The sequence below is a fragment of the Drosophila guanche genome, unplaced genomic scaffold (genome assembly GCF_900245975.1).
Source record: "Drosophila guanche unplaced genomic scaffold, DGUA_6, whole genome shotgun sequence".
Classification (NCBI taxonomy): domain Eukaryota; kingdom Metazoa; phylum Arthropoda; class Insecta; order Diptera; family Drosophilidae; genus Drosophila; species Drosophila guanche.
The window spans coordinates 32,202-52,182 of record NW_022995761.1 but is presented as its reverse complement, the minus strand read 5'-3'; the positions used below and the strand labels follow the sequence as shown (position 1 = coordinate 52,182).

Genomic DNA, 19,981 nt, shown 5'->3' with positions numbered 1-19,981 from the left:
CCATGCTCTGCTGCGGGCTCTGCTCCTCCTCTCCTCTTCACTCGTTTTCTGTTTGCTTTTATGATTATCATTGCATATTTCTGTTCTGTGCACTCAACTACTACTCCTCCTCCTACTCCTCATCCGCTTCATTCTACCAGAGTTGCTCTATTTTCCTGCTGTGTGGCAAGTGCTGCCATTTTGGTGTCCACTTTTTTGTTTGTTTTGTTTTGTTTTAGAGTGAAATTTTCCCCCTTTCGGCAACACGAAATGTAAAAATATTATTTCAATATGTGCAAAGTGTGTAGCATAATTGTGTGTGTTTGTGGGTGTTTGCGAGGGTTTTCTGCATTTAAATTGTTGTTTATATATTGTTTCAATTGCTCCATGGCTGCCCATTGTTATTATCTACAACTGCAGACGGGTGGGGCATGGGAGATGTGCACGAATGCGACAACTTGATGAATTTGGCATCTACAAAGGGGTATTCCCTTGGTCGTGCAGTTGTGCTGTTGGTTGGGTGCCATTTTTGCTGCGCTGTAACGCCATTTTGTTGTGTAATGGCTCAGAAGTTTGTTTGTTTGATCCCTCTTCCCCCTTGCCCTCTTTCTCTGTCTCTCTCTCTCTGTCTTTTGTGGTTTTTTATGAACTCGTTCGTTTTCAAGTGCCCTGCAAAGAGAGATAAACAGAGAGAGAGAGAGAGAGAAAAAAAGAGCGACAGAAATATTTATTAATTTACGGGTTTAATTATTTTCTCTTCACTGAAGCGTACGAAATTCGGTCAATGATTTACCGACAAACAGGAGCTCCAATAACATTTTAATCATAAACTGTAAACCTATATATGTATGTACCGCTGTATGTATTTATGTGGCATATCATTGAAGTTGCATTGTAAATGAGTAATTTTGTCAACGGAAATCGTTTTGTTTGCCTTGTCCATGTGGCCTGTAAACACATTCATTTCGACTTTTATTATGCACGATTGCCATTAAATTGATTCTTTTCACTGCTCATCCGAGCCTATCTGCTGTTCGCTTTCAATTGAGATAGATATTCCAGGCAATCGGTCACACTAAAAACTAAAGCTGCATAAGCTGCAAAAATCAATTTAATTGCATTCTGTCAAAGTTTAATCGAGAGCGAAAAGTAAAGCCCTCAAAATGCTGCTCAAATTTTCGTTTATAATTTCTGGCACGAATTTGCTGTTGAATTTTTAGAAAATTAATAAAATGCTGATGCGTTGCCCCAAAAAAGCCAAAAGCCCTACACTATGCCCTGGAAAGCAAAATAAGAGTTGGGTGAACTCACGGCTTGTCGTATTAATAACTGTTTATATGTATCGTATACATATGTACATACATACATACATACATATATCGCAGCTGTATTACGCGCTGTACTGTGTGTGTGTGTGTGTTTGCGCCCTGTGTCTGTCGAGGGTTTATCTCTCTGGTGGATACAGCGAACACGGGTGGGGTATATACAACCGCCAGCCATGCAGCCGTGCCCGTAATGAGCATCGAAATCGCTTTGTTAAGCTCTTGTAATTATTTCTTATTGGATATTAATGCGCCTGAAAGCAGGCTGAACTTTATGTCTGTTCAGCCGTTGTGCCGCCCCTAACGGAGTTTTATGCACACGCTAAAAGCGCCCACCAAAAACTTTTCCAGTGTGTGTGTGTGTTTGGTAGGAGGGGAGGCACTCTGCACTATGCACAGTGCTCCGAAGTTTCCAGAGCTTTGGAAACAAAAAACAGCGTCCTGGAAAGTGGCTTAAAGTAATTTAATTATGACAAATTGAATTAGCAGAGCAGTGGCAAGAACGGGTCCGGGAACGGGACTGAGACTGAGACTGCGACTGGGAACGGGCTTGGGCTTGGGCCCGAAGCGTGCTTTGGTGTGTGTTGGCAAAAGCACCTACCACGTTTTCATATAAGAATTTTTTATCAGCAAAAATATTGTTTAAAGCATTTACTAGTGTGTGTGTGTGTGTGAGTGTGTGACCTTTCTGCATACATGTGTGTGTGTGATGCCATGCGCATGCCACTCTGACTATGCAGCTGACATTTAAAACCATTTTAATGCATTTTAATAGCCATCGCACAAAAAGTGGAAGCTGCGTCACCATCAGCAACAGCAACAGCCTCAGTCCCCTCAGTCCCACAGTTCCACACCTCATCACCTCATCCATCCACAAACTGCATGAAGCCAGACCCAACCTCATGCCCAGGTTTTGTCTTTTAATTTATGGCATTTTAAATGCAATTTACTGCCTCTGCAGGCTGTCCTCAATCGTGCCACCTCCACATCCTGAAGGCCGATGGCTTTGGCCGAATGTGTCATGTCGGAATGCCAAAAACTATTATGGCCTTCCCGCCGCACAAAACTTCAGCAATCAACACGCAAAAGTTGTGACCAAGATGTAAATGCCGCAATGAAAAAGGAGATAGCAGTGGAGCTGAAGCAGAATCCCGAAGCTGGAGCTGAAGCTGATGCTGAAGCATTGTTCTCCGTCCAGGATTCAAGCTGTTGTTCAGTCCCAGCTGTGGCTCCTACTGTTCCTTGTATCTGCTGCTTATGTGCCCTGAGTATCTTTGTTTGTTTTCCCTGCCACTCACTTCAGTTCATCTCTCTTCATCTTCATCCCTTCGTACTCGTAGCTGTTGCTGTTGCTCCGCATTGCTTCTTTAGATGTTGCTGCTGCTCCTCTGTGTGCTTTGGGCCAATTTGTTTGTCTGCACCTTCGCCTCCTGGCCCTATCACCATCTGGTTCACCATCAACAGAGCTCTTTCCCTCATCGCTTTGTGCGGCCCTGCCCTACCTTACCCTACTCTGCCTCGGCTTTGGCTTACTTTAATTGTTAATTTGGCTTATGGCTTCTTCATTGTCGTCGGCCGCCTTGACCACAAATCATATTCTCTCCTCCCCAGGGAGCCCGGCTCTTCCACCAGCTGGCGAGAACTCACTTAAGGTGTTTTCTCTGGCGCAGTCCTTTTGCGGCTTCCAGGCCATTTGCCCAGACAGCAATACGCACGGACAAAAGGGGGAGGGCGCCGCAAGTCGCTTGCGGGTTGCTGGTTGCTGTCTTGCGGATTGCGGTGGTGTGAGTAAATGTAATCAAAATCAAATTGCTGAAATTGTTATTTAATTAATATGGGACCAGCTGTGATTTGCCTGCACGTTATGAACTGACTGTAGTATATGGATGCTTCTCTGCCGAGTCAGCAGGGGATTGGGCTGGTAATAAGGCATGGAAATAAGTATTTCCATGGTCACTTAAAACACTCAAGGGGCATACATTCATACATACATACATACATAAACGAGTACGAGTATATTGAAATTAAATATATTATTACGAGTGCGAGACTCGTATTCCTCTGCGCCAATCATCTGAATAAGCAGGCGCCCAGGCGGCAAGAATTCCATAAATTGCTCGCTTGTTCGGTTCGGATTGCGTTGTCTACTTTTATGAGTACTTACATACATACTTATGCTGAAGACTGACGAAAACGACGACTGAGACAGCGGTACTTCGAGCGCCCTCTGACCATGAAGTAACTATAAGGTCTCGTCGCCAAAACTAAGAAATTCGTGCGAGTGAAAAGGCTCTCGCTGTATGTGTGGGCAACGACTATGGAGTGTGCTGATTAACCATTTGAAAGCCATGTGAAAAAACAAAATAATTGTTTAATAATTTAATTTGTAATAGTTTGCTACATGATAGCAGTCTTTGTTTAAAAAAAAAACATTTTGAAAAAATTTGAAAAAAAATGTTGTCCGCAACCAACCTTCCGCGTCGACAAGCAAACGAGCACTGACAGTAAGAAAAAGCGGCGAGTAACTCTGCCACCGACGAGGCCTCCTTATAGTTTCTTCATGCCTCTGACCAGCAGCGTCTGCTGCAGTACCTTGACCCTCGCTCTCGCGATCTGTTCTTCGCTCTACTCTCTGCTCTCTCAGCTTGCCATCGGCTCTTGTGAACGGTGCGGACAGGCATGATGCAAATATACAAGATGATCGCTGTCTTCGCTTCGTTTTGCGCCCTTAGAGATCAATGCGTATTTGCTTGTCAAATTATAAAACAAACATAAACTCGTTTTCTGCACACTCTATTGTCGTTTCACTCAAATTTCAAGTTCAACTTCTGTTACCTTGGTTCTCTTAAGCGGGAAACTGGCTGTCACTGGCATAATTTGTTTAACCTATTGAAATGACCTTTCAAGCGCACCAGCGAATCCACGCTGCACGAACCTTGGACCATGGAGAGCTGGCGGCCAGATAGAAGCATCACTAAACCGACGTGATATAAGGCCGGACAGGCGAAGATGATGGCTAAAGTGTGAGAGAACAACGAACAAGAACGAGGATAGAGCAAAAAAGAACTGGTTGCCTTGGGGCGAGGGCTGCCAACTTGGTAATAACTCAATGGCTAAATCAATTGACGCTTTTGCTCTTGGCCATTGAAACTGCCGCCACTGCTGTCGGCTGCCGGATAGTTCGGTTTATGCACAGTCATAGTCATGGTCATGAAAAAACTATAAGGAGGTTTCGTCGGTGGCAGAGTTTCTGGCTGGTTTTGCCTATTTTCAGTGCTCGTTTGCTTGTCGACGCGGAAGGTTGGTTGCGGACAACATTTTTTTGTCACATTTTTTCAAAAAGTTGTTGTTTTTTTAAAAACAAAGACTACTATCATGTAGCAAACTATTACAAATTAAATTATTAAACAATTATTTTGTTTTTTCACATGGCTTTTAAATGGTTAATCAGCACACTCCATTGTCGTTGCCCTCACACTTGCAGCGAGAGCCCTTTCACTCGTCCGTTCTGCTTATTTTTTCCGACGAGACCTCCTTACAGTTTCTTCATGGTCATGGTCAGGCCTTCTTCAGCAACGCCCTCGGAGCAACAAAAGTTTCCAAAACCAACGGTCCAACGGTTGAGTTTCCGTTGTTCCGTTGCTCTGCTATTGGCAGTCCCCTGAGCTGCAGATCTGCCCCATACCACTCGTCTGCTCCAAAGCGCCGTGTGCCACTCGGCAGCATCAAAACAAAAAGTCAAATTGAATTACTTTTGCAACATGGCAACGACGTTGAGGCAGCAACCCACCGTTGCGGCAGTGGCGGTGGCTGTGGCGGAGGCGGAGGCAGCCACTCATTGTTGTTTAAGCCGTTGTTCTCTCTGCTTGTTGTTGCTCTTGCCACTATTATGCTTGTAGTGTTTCCCGTACAAACAGTGGCAAAACACCTGACCAAGAACAGTAGGAGCTGCAGCAGCTGCCATCTCTTTCGAATGCCGCTCCGCCAGTCGGGGCCGGCCGAGTGAAAAGCTATTAAAAGAAGAGTACTTGGATGGAATGGGGCAGCCAACAGGAGAAGTGGAGTGGCCAATGGTACGCCTTTCACTCGGACTATCTCAACAAGGCGGCAGAAGCGCACCACGGCTATAGTCGAGTATTGTTTCGACCAAAGAGATAACTTCTAGTCATGCAGTCCAACAGACAAGCAGTCCTTTCCAAGCAGACCCAATAGACAGCATACAAGTGAAAGCTTCTGTAATTCATTATGCGATGTACACCAAATTACGCCAAACAATGACCAAATATGCAGACTCTTGATCTTAAGTAACAATTCCATGTACATGTCATATGGCCTCTATCTCCGGACATTTACAACGGAAAACATTTCTTATGCTTTTCATCAAAAACCTGTGCGAACTTCCGCAGGAACTGGCGCAGGAGATGGCTCTGGGACGGTGGGCCAAAGAGATGGGGCAGTGCCAGAGCAGGACGAAGCTTTTAAATGCCGGCACACAATGGCAGCGGACGGCGACGAACATTTCGTTGCATAAGTTGCACAATCCCGTCGATGCCTCTGACTCTCCCTCTCTCTCTCTCTTTTCAGGCCCCAACTTTTTCCCTATTCAGGCACAATAGAAGTAAATTCAGCCCCATCTCGCTCTTAGCAGATGCTTCTCTGCTGTTGCTCCAGCCCTTGCTTCGGCAACGACACCGCCTCCATTTTTGTGTGGCCCCGACAACTTGTTGGCGTTGTTTCCTGTCAATCAGCGCCCTGCCCCTGCCACTCGGCCCGTTAAAGCAGCATTGTTTGAGGCAAACAAAAAAACATAATCTAAATTTTTTAATTGTCCCAGGATGAACCTGATTGCCTGTCCGGTGCGGCAAAAGTTTGTGGCAATCGCCATGGCAATGGGAGCTGTGAGCTTTGCTGGGACCCTGTCTTTTCTCACTTCCCTTAATAGTAAATAGGGTATATTGTATTCGTGGGGAATAACGGTTGTATGTAACGCACAGAAGGAAGCGTTTCCGACCCCATAATATATATATATTCTTGATCAGCATCAATAGCCGAGTCGATAGAGCCATGTCTGTCTGTCCGTCTTGTTTGTCAGCTAGTTCTCAGAGACTATAAGAGCTAGAGCCACCAAATTTCGGCTCCGGACTGCTGTATGCTCACACTGAAACCAGTGTATTTCAAAAATGAGCCCCGCCTCCGCAAAAGGGCGAAAACCTCCCAAATCTACAGTTTTGAAGTTAAAAGAAAACTAAAATTCCGTAGGAAATGGCCATATCTATCAGATCACCAAATTGGGATCCGATCGGATCATTATTATAGCCACAATGGATAAATTAATTTCCAGTGACTAAACCCACCCTGTCCCGCAGCTTTTGTTGCTCTTTTTGCATTCTCTCATTCACACTCTGCTTTTGCTTCACTCGGCCCTGCCTCTGCCCTACCCCACCGGTGCCTCTTCCGACTTTTAACCCACCCCGTCCCGCAGCTTATATTTGTTTGTTTTTTTGTGTGCGGGCGCTGCCTCTGCCGCGAGTCTGCAGTGTGTGGGTCTAGGGAAGGGCGGCGAGCTAAAGGAGCGTGTTGGTGTGAGAAGTGTTGTAGATATAGAAACAGATGAAGAAAAAATTTAAAATTTGACAAAACACCGCTGGAGATGTAGTCCTGAGTGCCGGGTATAAAAGTTGTTACGCGTATGAAGCGTCTCACACGTCCCTTCTCGTTTATCCTTTGATCTAGACATGCAACGAAGACTAACGATCGAGTGATTTAGCTTGTCCCACATGAATTTATTAGCTGCCCAGCGCAAGTTTCTTATGTTTGTGTTATGTGTGAATCAATCATCAGTTTAAACGTAACAAATAAATAAATAAATAAACACCTTGGGAGAGGTGAAGTCTGAGCTCTTGGCTCAACAAATGGCACAGACAGCATCGGATGATTTCGGCTCCGAATCTACCTTGACCAAACTGTAAAGAGTTTCAAAATGTAATATATAAATAATTCAGTCGAATTTCTTTGTTTTTTTAAACAACTTACGCCACCTCGTGGCCATCCGCGCCTTGCTCTGGGCCCTTCTCTGGACCCTCCTCTAAGGCGTACCCTTGTTCGCACTCTATGCCGCCCTCTGGGTCGTACACTGCGCACTCTTCTGGGTCCTCCTCTGACCCCTCTGCTGTAGCATCATCAGCCCAATAGCCCAACACTTCCATTTCTTTGGTTATCTCAGCCAGCTGCAATAAGGTTTCCCTGGGGTTACCCAAGCTTCAAAAGGCTGAATTTGCAGCAGAAACACTTACGCCTTCGGCCACGGTACGTCGCTTTTCTTTGTAGATCGCGTAGAGCTCATGATGACGTGCCACCAGCTCCCTATAGGCTTTCTCTTTGGCCTGGAAACGCTTCTTAATCATAGTGATCTCAGCCCTCTCGCGTGTCACCTTCGGTACTCCCCGGGGAGTCTCAAATATCTCTATTATCTGCACACCCGACTGAGAGTCATCGTCGTCGTCGTGCAATGGTCCAAGCTCCAGCGACTGTGGGCTGGCCTCGTAGGTGCAAATCTTGAATTCCCCATCGGTACCAGCCTGTGAATTATTCTTGTATTGACAAATCTCACCGACCTCATAGCGAGCCACATTGGAGTTGTCACAGTCTGGGGGAATCTCTGGGCTTTCATCGTACCACACTTTTGGTTTTTCCAACTCTGGGAGAATCTCCGGATCCAACTTGAAGTTGTTCGCGTGTGGAGCACTGTCAAGGGGCTCATCCAGAGCTAGCTGTGAGCTAATCACGTCTGTGGCCATCTCTGAGATCTTGCTGGCAGTCAACTTGGAGTTTCCCAGATTTGGGTAAACACCACGCGACCGATAATGAACCAACTGCGATTTTTCCACATCTTGGAGCACCTCCAGTCCCACACAAGAACTGACTTGCTGATGCAGCCGATTCATTGTACTGAATCTATTCGTCTCCACGTTTTGGAGATTTTCGAGTGACTGACATTCAAACCAGGGTTGAGGGTATATTCAAGGCCTCCCAAGACGCTGACGACCTGAACCCTGGGACTCGACGAGGCACATAGACCAGCTGAAAATAGAGCCAGTGAAATAAATAATGAAATTCATTGGAAAACTAAGTTGCCAAGTGTACATACAAAGAGAAGAATTATTCCATTAGAGGATTTGTATTTACTTCAAAAATAATACGAAACAATGAGAGCCTAATGGAAAATTTTGTATCAAAGTAGCCCTAGCATATCCTCCCCCATTTGGGTATGAAGGATCCAACATAAATATTCTTATCAGTTTTTATTAAACCCGGAACTCGAAGAGTGAATAGGGAATATTGTATTTGTGCACAAGGTTGGATGCATGTAACACCCAGAAGGAAGTGTTTCCGACCCCACAAAGTAAGTATAAATATTCTTGATCTGCGTCAATAGTCGAGTCGATATAGCCATGTCTGTCAGCCCGTCCGTCTGTCCGTCCTTATGAGCGCCTAGTACTTAGAGACCATAAGAGATCTGGCCAAGAAGTTTTGCAGCCAGATGGCTGCATGCTCACACTGTTACAAGCGTATTTCAAAATTTCGCCCCGCCCCCTTCCGCCCCCACAAAAAGCGAAAATCAGCTGAGTCCACATTTTTAAAGCTAAGAGAAAAATCGAATGAATAAAGAAGAAATTCATTTGCTGTGACTAAACCCACCACTTTCAGCTTTTGTTTTTTGCACATTCTTACATTCACATTTGCGGGCGGCCTAAAAGAACGTTTTGGAAGGATGAGTGATGTAGATGTAGATGACAGTTGAAGAACAAAATGTAAAATTTGACAAAAAACCGCTAAGGTACAGATGTAGGAATGAGTACCGTGTATAAAAGTTGTGACGCGTAAGAAGCGTCTCACACGTCCCTTCTCGTTTATTGGTCTAACAGAGTCTTAAACTGGTTTAAAGAAATTCAACGATCCGAAACCGTTTAATTCTTGCGGTTTGCGGTTTTCGATTGTGACTTTTGTGTGTTTCTGTATTCTGTGTGAGTTCTGCAGATTTCCAAAATAACCATGAACATCCCAAGAGAGACCGAGCTTTGTGATTGATCGATAATACTATTCGGACTCCTGGACTCGGAAAAACTGTTAAAGAACTTTAAAAGCTTTGAATTATTATAATTCAGACACTTCTCTGGCTCCTCTCTGACACTCACTCTCTTGTCCGCCCATCAGTTAGATCCTCTAAAGATCTCGAAGCATTTGCGGGCTGGTTGCCCATTTTGGGTGTTCTGTTGGGTCCTTTTCTTTTCCGTCTGCACGTTGGTGATGTCTTTCAGTGGCTCTCGTTCCATTTTCGGAGTATGTTCTCTGTTCTTTGTATATTGTATTTCTGGCTAAACTGTGAAGTTTGTGGAGTTAGAGAAAGATAAGTCAGTCAGTCTGGTGAAGCTCTGTTCAAGGTCTGCTTTGAGGGGCCTCAAACCCTGACTGGACCGACCCCCGATTCGGGTCAGGGAGGCATGGACCAGACGGAAACTTGGTCAGTGTAATAAATAATGAATATATGTATGTACATATGTGGAAACTGATATTGTTGTCAACAGCAGAAGCAGAACAAACAACGACAGCACCAACAATGGCAACCGGTCCCCTCGAGCCTTGAGTTAAGTGCAACACGCGCGCTAAGCGGCTGCATTGAAAGGCCTCTCATGCAAAGTGTGGCAAGTGGGGACTATAACGCAAGGAAGCTGCCATTTTTGTGGTACACACCAGCAGATACTTATTTGCGAATCAAATTTATTGACATCCTTGTGGATACTTTTGGGTCTAAATAGTCGATGGATCGTGGTAAAAAGAGCCGAGTGACTGAGTCTCTTCCATTGGCGGACTTGCCTTGTAGCCATTCCAGGAGAGTATAAATTCATCTTTACCTTGCTTGTGGTATACCCCATGCCCTCGGATAGCACTGGGTATAAACATGGATTTTGTTTTTGTTATTTGCTGTTGTTGGCAGGCAGGCAAAATCAAAAGCAAATGCCACAAATGATGAAATGTTAAAATGCATGAAATGCATCACCAATGCCAGTGCCATGCCACAGGAAGATTGGTGAGGCTTGCCAGAAGCAGTAGGCAGTAAAGAGCACAGAGAAAGGGAGAAAGAGAGAGAGAGAGAGAGAGAGTAAAAGATGGGGACGGAGAAGGCAGGGCTTCCAAGTGGGCGCTTGATTACAGTGAAATGCACTCAAAAGTGGCGAACGAAGCGATGCCGCCAGCGAATGCTATCGAATGTACGACAACAACACCAACACATACACAAACAAATATGTACATACATATATGTATGTTTGTGAATATAGAAGGGAAAATTCTGCACCAAAAAGTTCCACAATTACATTTAAGTGACGCAAAAGTTAAGTGAAACTTATTGCGAAAATCGCGGCTAGATGAGGATTGAGAGTAGCGATAGGATGGATGGGAGGGTACGGGATGGTGGAACGGGTTCAAGGGTTAGCTGCCACACTGTTGAGTGCTTTGGTATGCCAATAGTAGGCACTTGAACTATTTCTGTGTTCTCGCACACTCGCGCACACATTTTCCAGTTGTTTACGGGCTTGTGTTGGGATGGGAATTGTTTTCGATGGATTAGATTGGTTGGGGGGCAAGTGAAAGAGTATCAGCATTTCAGACAGCATTCAAAGGATGCCTGCAGCTACGTTTTCTGCTGACTGTGGGCTTCGCGGGGACCTTGATAAGAGCCGGATAAAGGATATACTCCAGCTATAGCCGGATATACTGCATCAACAGCATGCATGGCAAAGCCTGTTCTTAACCTGATATGTTGGGGCAGGTCGAGGGATCAGCTTCAGCTTATCTTTTAAGTAGGAATCCCCTCTACGATCACGAGCGTACACTGCAGCTCTCCCAGTCGGAGACATGGGACATGGGTTGACTGACTGCCTGCCTGCATCCATCACTGCCACTTTCCGAGCATTAGGATGAAAATGAGGAGGATGATAATGACGATGATGATGATGGCTGGCGACATCTCGGGTTGTGCCTGGCTTCACTTGTATTTTAGCCTCATTTGCCACATGGTTTCGCTTGTCTTACCCCATCGCAATCCAAAACCCGCTCAATGCAACATACTTTTCTGTTTGGGAATATTCCCATTTCGCAGTTGGTTGTTTCTATCTGTCTGCCTGTCTGTCTGTCTATTCGTGTGTATGTCTATCTGCCGCTTGTTGGTTTCCTGCACTAATGATGCATTCTCAGTTGCAACACTGCCACAGTGGCATTCACTGCAACATGGCGACGGCAGTGGCAATGGAAGCGGAAAAGCGCAACAACGGCTTTCAGTCCGACTGACTCTCGTGTTTTGTTGGGCCCCAGTAAAATGTAATCTCCTATCTCGACCAGCTACCAGTGTCAGTACGCTTCTCTTCTGTGTCCTGTTTCCTGTGCCCAGCACTCATGGGAGCAGACAGCCAACCAACCAACCAACCAACCAACCAACCGAACCGAACAGACAACCAGCAACCTTTATACCATATACATTTCATTCTACCTGCTCTTCTGCTGTCTCTCACTCACTCTATCATTCTATCTCCCTCTATTTATGCACCACATTGCTACTGCTTCATCTTTCAGTCTCTTTCTGTGACAAAATAAAGCGCCAATTTCCAACTGTGCTCAGAATTCTTTGCTACTTTGGAGTAACCTAACCAAGGGCAGTGCCCAAACTTCTTCAACAGAAGAATAGATTTTTAAACAGATTCGATATGGTAAACACTATTGAGAAACACACCATAGCTGAAATCGGAACTGAATCAGCTATGTAACAACAAACAAACAAATGCTTGATCAAATATCGAGCTTTAAGCTCACCTAAACATCAGTATGCGTACTTGCACAGGTTCAGTGTGTTTGTAATTTTCGGCTTCGCTTTAAACTCCGCTTGCGGGTTCGGGTGTGTTCGGCTCCATTAAGTTTCAATGTGAGCTCGATTGTTGATGCGAAAGATTGTGTGCGGACGAATTGGTTCCGTCATATTAACACTATTTTTTGTAGAAAAAAAGCAAAACAAATTTACTAAAAAACAAAAAGTAACGAGTACTTTCAAGTAGTAGCTTATTGAAAAATAAAATTATAAAAAAAAGTTATACTCTTGTTCTTGTAATGGGCAACTTTAAACCCCATCTCAACATAGGGTTAATCATCTCACGATAGTTTAGTTTCACTCACACTCCGACGAGACTACCTTGTATAGTTGCATCATGCCCATTCCTATGCCGAAGCCACACGAAGTCCTTACGCTGTGCGTGTGGCGACTGCGCTGCCCGAGATTTATTCCTATGCACAAAGGTTCTTTTAGACGGTAAGTCTCAATCGCAGATTCATGTGTACGTGTGAAGCTCACAATCTCATTTCACGCATACAATCGACTTAGATATATGCGCAAAGTCAAACGCGCGGAGCTTTTCGGCTATGTCTCTGGCTCTGTCCTCATCTATGATCCACGATTCATGCCAAATGATTCAACGTGTGAACAAAGCGTGATTCCTCATATACATGAAAGCTCTACGCCTTGTAGACTCAGCGTCTAAAACGACCTTAAAGCAGCTTCAAATCGCAATGCGAACCTACAGCGACAGCGTTAATGAATACTTCTCTCTCCCTCTCTCTCTCTATATATATATATCTATATCTCTCTCTCTATCTGTTTCCGACTCTTTCTGGCTGCTGACACGCACTTAGGTTCGTTTAAACAGGTACAATTGAGCGTTGCTAGTTGATGGCATCAGAGAGCAAATCCCTTGTCGCTCCATCGTCCGTTCAATTGAGTTTCTTCCGCCACGGATCCTGCCTCGGGCAGACGCCCCATTTTCTCTTTGAGGACACTCACCATTAGAATTGTGGTTGTGTGGTAATGCTCTGTCGGAGGGGGGCGGGGAATGTTCTTGATAAACACGCTGGGCAAAGAAATCGATGCATAAATTAATCCTTAATATCCTGACCTCATCGATGCCTGAGCAAACGGCGATAACAGGACACAATACAGCACAGGACACAACACAGCACATCACAACACTTGAACACAACAATGGAGTCGTGGCGGCTTCTGTTCCTGCAACGATTACTCGCAGCTGTCAGCAGATTGCAACTTTAAGTACCTGGAAGATTCTCCCGCTCCGCAATCACATCGACATCGGCATCAGCATCCTCCATCCCCATCCCCAGCAGCACCCAATCCAATTCATTCCGAGTCTAAGTCCAACTCCATATCGAGAATCGTTCAATTTTTCAACACCGACAAATTAATTTTTCTCGCTTTCTCGCAAGGGTCTGGCCAAAGGCCAGATACGACCGACCAGTGACCAGTGCCCAAATGCCCAATGGCCAGTGCCAAATTCAAAGATTTACGAGCGTCTCCGTGGGGTTTCTTTGGGCCAAAATCAGACAACCTTGGCAAATTGACTTTTGCTTTTGGCCTGAATTTAAACTTTGGACGAAATCTGCAGAGTTCTTCTGCATGCGGATAATGCAGGCAACACACACACACGTTGTATACCTGTTGGATAATGGATAATGGACAATAACAAATGCAACTATTTGGTGGCCAGAGCCACAATGTTGGCCAAGGGGATTGCATGGCCATAATGTGGGGCCAAGGGGATGGCAGGGCAATAAATTATCTTTACTTTACTTTCGAGCATCAAATTAGGTTTAGCTGACAAGAACCAACAAAACACCAAAACAGCAAACAAAACAGAAACATGGAAAAACGATAAAGTGATACACAAAAACCAAACCAAACTAAATTAAAATATTTTGCATGAGCTCCAGAGCTCCCAGGGGCTAACGCAGGCATGGCATGGTAGCAAGGGGGAGGAGCAGGGATATGGTTATCATGGCAGCCAGCGAATAAAAAGAGAAGTGAAAAAGAAAATAGGAGAATAAAAATAACAAAAATGAAACACAAAACGAGAAGGTACGTGTGAGACGCTTCTTAGGCGTCACAACTTTTATACCCGACACTCAGTACTACTTCTGCACCTTAGCGGTTATTTGTCAAATTTTAAATTTGTTCTTCATCTGTCATCTGTATCAACAACACTACTCACGCCAACACGCTCCTTTAGCTCGTTACCCTCCCCTAGAGCCACGTACTGCAGAGTCAGGGCAGAGACGCGGCAGAGGCAGAGGCAGAGACGTGTCTGCGCGAAGCAGAGTGTGAATGAGAGAATGTGAAAAAAAACAAATATAAGCTGCGGGACGGGGTGGGTTCAGCCACTGGAAATTATTTTGCCCATAATAATGATCCAATCGGATCCCAGTTTGATGATCTCATAGATCTGGTCATTACCTACGGAATGGAGATTTTAGTTTTCCTTTATTCTCAAAACTGTAGGTTTCGGAGGTTTTCGCTCTTTTGCGGTGGCGGAAGGGGGCGGGGCTAATTATTGAAATACTCTGGTTTCAGTGTGAGCATACAGCAGTCCGGAGCCGAAATTTGGTGGCTCTAGCTCTTATAGTCTCTGAGAACTAGCCGACAAACAAGACGGACGGACGGACAGATGGACAGACAGACATGGCTCAATCGACTCGGCTATTGATGCTGATCAAGATACTTTATGGGTTCGGAAACGTTTCCTTCTGTGCGTTACATACAACCGTTATTCACACAAATACAATATACCCCATTTACTCTTCGAGTACCGGGTATAATGACACAAAGAATTGATCAAACATCCGCTTCCGGCGAAATGGCGATGACAACATGGATGCTAAACCTGGTACTGAAACGGAATGGGATGGAGCGGAATGGAATGGAACGGCCAAGGATGGCAGGGAATGGATTGTAGGAACGGGAGGTGTCGTTGCCAATTTACAGCAGCCGCTGGGCATAAAAACGACAGCGATAGAATGTTGGGAATAAAGAAGGAAGGATTATAAAAATATGAAAAGAGAAACAGCGGGACAAAAATAGAAAGAGATGGAAGGCAGGAGTCATGAATGTAGACAAAGCAATTTGTTTATTGTTTCATAATTGAAGCCAAGAGGCTGCCTGAAAACATCCCACCGCGGCACTGCGACCTACAACATCTTCCCTGCTCTGCTCTGGCATAAGGACATGGGGCCATAAGGGCACGCAAACGTTATTGTTACGCATGAAGAGCCATGGCTTAGAATAATTCATAATTAGAAATATGTAACTTTAAGAGACTTTCCCTCCGGCAGGCAGTCACAATGAAGGGTTCCCCCAATGGATTTTGGGATTTTCGCGAATATTTTCCTTTCTGTTCGTATTATAAGAGACTTTAAGCAAAGTTGTCTGCACTCAATTTCACTGTTAATAATCGGATCTCCCGTACCTTTACCTTTTTTACCTTTGCCAATTCCCCACAAGCCGCTTGGCTGGCAGCTGAAATCCCCCCCCCATCCAACTTTGTTAATTGCCTTAACGCAAATAAATTCCACTTGGCAGGAGGCCAGGAAAAAAATACAAAACAAAATGAAAAACAAAAGCATTTTATCAGAGCCATTTTAAATGATTTCCAAGTATGCCCCAGGGCCAGCACTCTCTGCCACCGCCCCGCCAGGCCACGTGTGGCAGACAGCAGCGTAGCATCTGGCAGGGGTCTCATCTCTGGATTGGGATTCACATCAATTTGGTGCAAAACAGCTGTTCAAATCCAAGGCCAAAACGAGCGGAAGATGAACCATGGAAATGAGTGGACGAAGAGAAAAAAGAAGAGTGAGAGGTGGAGTGAGAGGGAGCTAGATAGAAGAGAAACAAAAACTCCATTAAGCCGTGTAACAATAACATTTATTCTCTCTTTCTCTGAAAAAATTACACCAAATAACTGAGACACACACACACATGGGAGGAGGGAAGGAAAAGAGCTAAAGATTTATAAGCATTTTACACCTGTGGCATCTTTTTTTAGGCCCCAAGCACACTCACAAGCATATCCTCCCCAAACCATGCCAAAGACCCATCTAGAAGCATTCAATTGAAATGGAGCTGAAACTGCTCCATACCTTTGGTTATTTGTGTGTGAGTGTTTGTGTTTGTTTGTATGTTTGTATGTGTGCGTGCAAACAAGCTGAAAATTCATTAAACTCGAGCAATACATTTGTATACCTGGTACTCGAAGAGTAAATAGGGTATATTGTATTTGTGCACAAAGTGAATGTAGGTAACGCACAGAAGGAAACGTCTCCGACCCCATAAAGTATATATATTCTTGATCAGCATCAATAGCAGAGTCGATTGAGCCATGTCTGTCTGTCTGTCCGTCTGTCAATAAAAGCTAGACCACCAATTTTTGCATCGAGACTTCTGTATGCTCACACTGTTACAAGTGTATTTCAAAAATGAACTACGACCCCTTCCGCCCCTGCAAAAGGGCGAAAACCTCACAAATCTAAAATTTTGATGATACAAGAATACTAAAAACGCAATTCCGTAGGTAATGGCCATATCTATCAGATCACCACATTGGGATCCGATTGGATCAGTATTATAGCCACAATGGAGAAATTAATTTCCAGTGATTAAACCCACCCTGTCCCGCAGCTTTTGTTGTTCTTTTCACATTCTCTCATTCACACTCTGCTTCACTCGGCCCCTGCCTCTGCCGTCCCTCTGCCTATGCCAACTTTTAACCCACCACGTCCCGCAGCTTATATTTGTTTTTTTTTGTGTGCGGGCGCTGCCTCTGCCGCGAGTCTGCAGCCTGTGGGTCTAGGGAAGGACGGCTAAGGTGCACATGTAGTAGTGAGTGCCTGGTATAAAGGTTGTGAAGCGTAAGAAGCGTCTCACACGTCCCTTCTCGTTTTAACTGTTTTCTTTGCCATTCATCGCATGCTACGTAGTACGTACCATACACCACTCGACCTCCACTTCCACTCATTTCATTTCTTTTCCTTCCGTTTCGTTTATTTTATTTGATTTCTTTCGCATTTTCTGTGGAGCTGCCGCCGCTTCCTGCTGCTGTTCGTTTTGCTTGCCATTTTGATTGTCCGCATTCCAGGAGTATTTCCATTGGCGAGAGCGAGCGAACTGTCATTAATTATTTTCAATTTACCAAAAATAAGCGAAAGAAACAGTTGCCAAAGGAGTAAATGAAGCAGCAGCAACTTTGTCAGCTGTACCTGCTAATGAGACGGCAGCAGGTACAGTCTCGCCTCTGTAAAACTTTGACAGTTGCATCATAAATACCCTGAGGGTGGCTGGTGTTGGGTCTGGGACTAGGACTGGGTATAATGAATTGACAGCCTTGTCAAGAACCTTTAAGTAATGGCTCTCCTTCTCTTCTCCTTGCAGGTGTCTACGGCATCGCCCTGTTTCATGTTGTAATTCGAGGACTTTCGGTAAGTTTCAATCATCGAGTGTACGGCGCCAAAAACAAAAGACAAACAAAACAGCAAACCGGCCAAATGGGAAGGGCGTCTTCTTCGGACTGAAAAGTACCTGATATCTTGTAGTTGATTTGTTGCATTCTCTGTGGCAAAACAAAGTTTGAAGGTAGCTGAAACATCGAAGGGATAACAGAGATTGTCCTCCTCCAGCTGCAACGAGCAACGGGCAGAGAAAAGTTTCAAGCTATGTAGTTTTGAGGTCAATTTGGCAGGGGGCCCCCCCCCCCCCCCCCAGAGAGAGATACACGTAAATGAAGAACAAGTTTTGTTTTGTGGCTCCCTAACTGAAAATAAATTAAAGTTTCCATTCGGGAAAACAGCCGCACTAAAAATGAACACTTTATCCATAAAATCGATGGGATATAAATCTCCAATGAAACTGTGGATGGAAACTGTTGATGTGAAAAGTTGAAACCTTTTGGTGACCTTAAATAAAACAAGCAAACTTACTCGAACTCGGTCTGACTTTCGCTGGGCAATATAAAGGTCTAAAATTTAAGTTTAACTGAACATTCTTTGCATTAGAGAAGAAACAAAACAACGGAATTCCCATGTTAACATGATATAAATATAATGTACAGTGGAGTAATCCAAAATAAACCCTAATCAGGCAGATATGTATCTACATACCGGACTCCATAAACCCAAAGGACAGCGAAATATGTGTGCGAAAATACCTTAAGAAAAAATCAAAACAATTGGATTCGCATTGATTTGGAAAAGCTACTTACTAGTGCGATTATGGAAATAGTTCTTTACATCCTGAAGCATCCTAGCATTCTGAGTTTCGTTGCTGGGGTTTGTCCTGGGGATGTGTCCGAGCCAGAAAACACAAATTAAAGTGCTACTTCAGACGCGTGTCACAGGTGCCAAAGGATTGGCCAGGATGTCTTAATCAGTTGCAACGGACACAAGGCTTTCTCTCGATTTCCAGCTCCATCTCCTTCTCAGAGACTGAGCCATATGTTGGGCATCGTCCTGCAGTCTACAGCAGCACCTCGGTCCTACCCAGAACATGGGTAGTGGCAGCGGGAGGGGGCAGGGGCAGGGGCAGGGCTTAAGTCAATGCCAATATATTAAACTTATTGTGCACTGCTTGCGACATACTAGTGGCCCCTGCAGAATGGGCCCATGCAACTGCCAGAGAGGGGAGTCTGGGGGCATTGCGGGGCATTGCCCAGTGGCCATGCTGCACTTCCGGCAGGACTGTCGTCCTTTCGGCAACGTTTGACATTTCGCCAATGCTTGGCTCTACCTCTACGTTTTCCCTTTTTGCCCTGGGATAGAGCTGCTCGCTCCCCTTGTTTTCTGTGCCAGTCGCCAGTCACCATGTGCACATCCTTGCCGTGCCTGTTCCTAGTCCCCTGATCCCCTGCTGACCCTTCTGTGGCCATCTATGGCCATCTCTCTTTAGCCCGTCCTTGTCGCTGTTCATTTCAGGAAATGCATTTCGTCAGCGTTGAATGAAAACGAAATTGCCAATTTCAATGAGGATGAAAAGAGCAAGAGGCAGCAGAATGGAGGAATGAGGAAGGAGCTGCAGCAACACGCCATAGGAGGAGCAGCAGGAGTAGCTGGAGGATGCTGCAGGCTCAATCAGACAGTCAATGCGTTGCTGCTGTGATTTTATCCTTTTTTTGCGGCAGGAGTTGCCAGCCCCAGACACAGACACAGGCGCAAAAGCCAACTTTTTGGCCACAAAATTCAAGTGTGACAAAAAGCACGAAGGGGAGAGCCAGAGAACGGAGAGGAGATTGGTGAGATTGGACGGAGATCAATGATGATAACGTTGCAATACGATAAACCATTCACGTGACCGACTTGAGAGACTGCGCCAACTTAGTACATTAGGGTGCAGGACGGGGGGAAGCTTTGGACCTGTTATGACAGCCACTACGTAAATCAACTCCTCGAACGCTCAATTTCCAAGCAAATGAAAGCCAAACAAGAGCAACAACAGTTTACTTTTACTTAAGCATTGCCATTACTCCCACTCTCAACCAGCTACTCGCAATCCAAACAAAAGCCGTGGAAAATTATATCAATGCCATTGGCTGTGGCTGTGGCTGTGGCTTTAGCTGCGGCATCGTTGCTTGGTTGTCCTGGTCGGGTTATGACTGTGAACATCCTTCCCTGCAGCCCTGGTTGCTGGTCCTTCTCAATTTCCTTTTGGTGCTTCTGCTGATGCCATTATCGCCAGCTTTTGCCACGTTCCAGTCAAACAAATCGTCAAGCCAGAAACCCCCCCCCCCCCCCCCCCCCCCCCCCCCCCA

The 19,981-nt window shown here is 45.1% G+C and overlaps 2 protein-coding genes across 2 annotated transcripts in view; one reads left to right on the top strand and one right to left on the bottom strand.

Moving 5' to 3' along the window:
* Positions 1 to 19,981, top strand: part of LOC117590849 — a 95,434-nt gene that overhangs the window by 45,074 nt on the left and 30,379 nt on the right. The window contains exon 2 of the mRNA XM_034283846.1: positions 17,614 to 17,660. The gene's annotated coding sequence lies outside the window, so the exon portion shown is untranslated. The remainder of the gene's footprint in view (positions 1 to 17,613; positions 17,661 to 19,981) is intronic.
* Positions 7,097 to 8,281, bottom strand: LOC117590840. Its single transcript, XM_034283833.1, has 3 exons — positions 7,595 to 8,281; positions 7,335 to 7,528; positions 7,097 to 7,264 (listed from the first exon to the last, which is right to left on the bottom strand). The coding sequence occupies exons 1-3, from the start codon at positions 8,243 to 8,245 to the stop codon at positions 7,207 to 7,209; spliced, it is 903 nt and encodes a 300-aa protein (XP_034139724.1). The 5' UTR covers positions 8,246 to 8,281; the 3' UTR covers positions 7,097 to 7,206.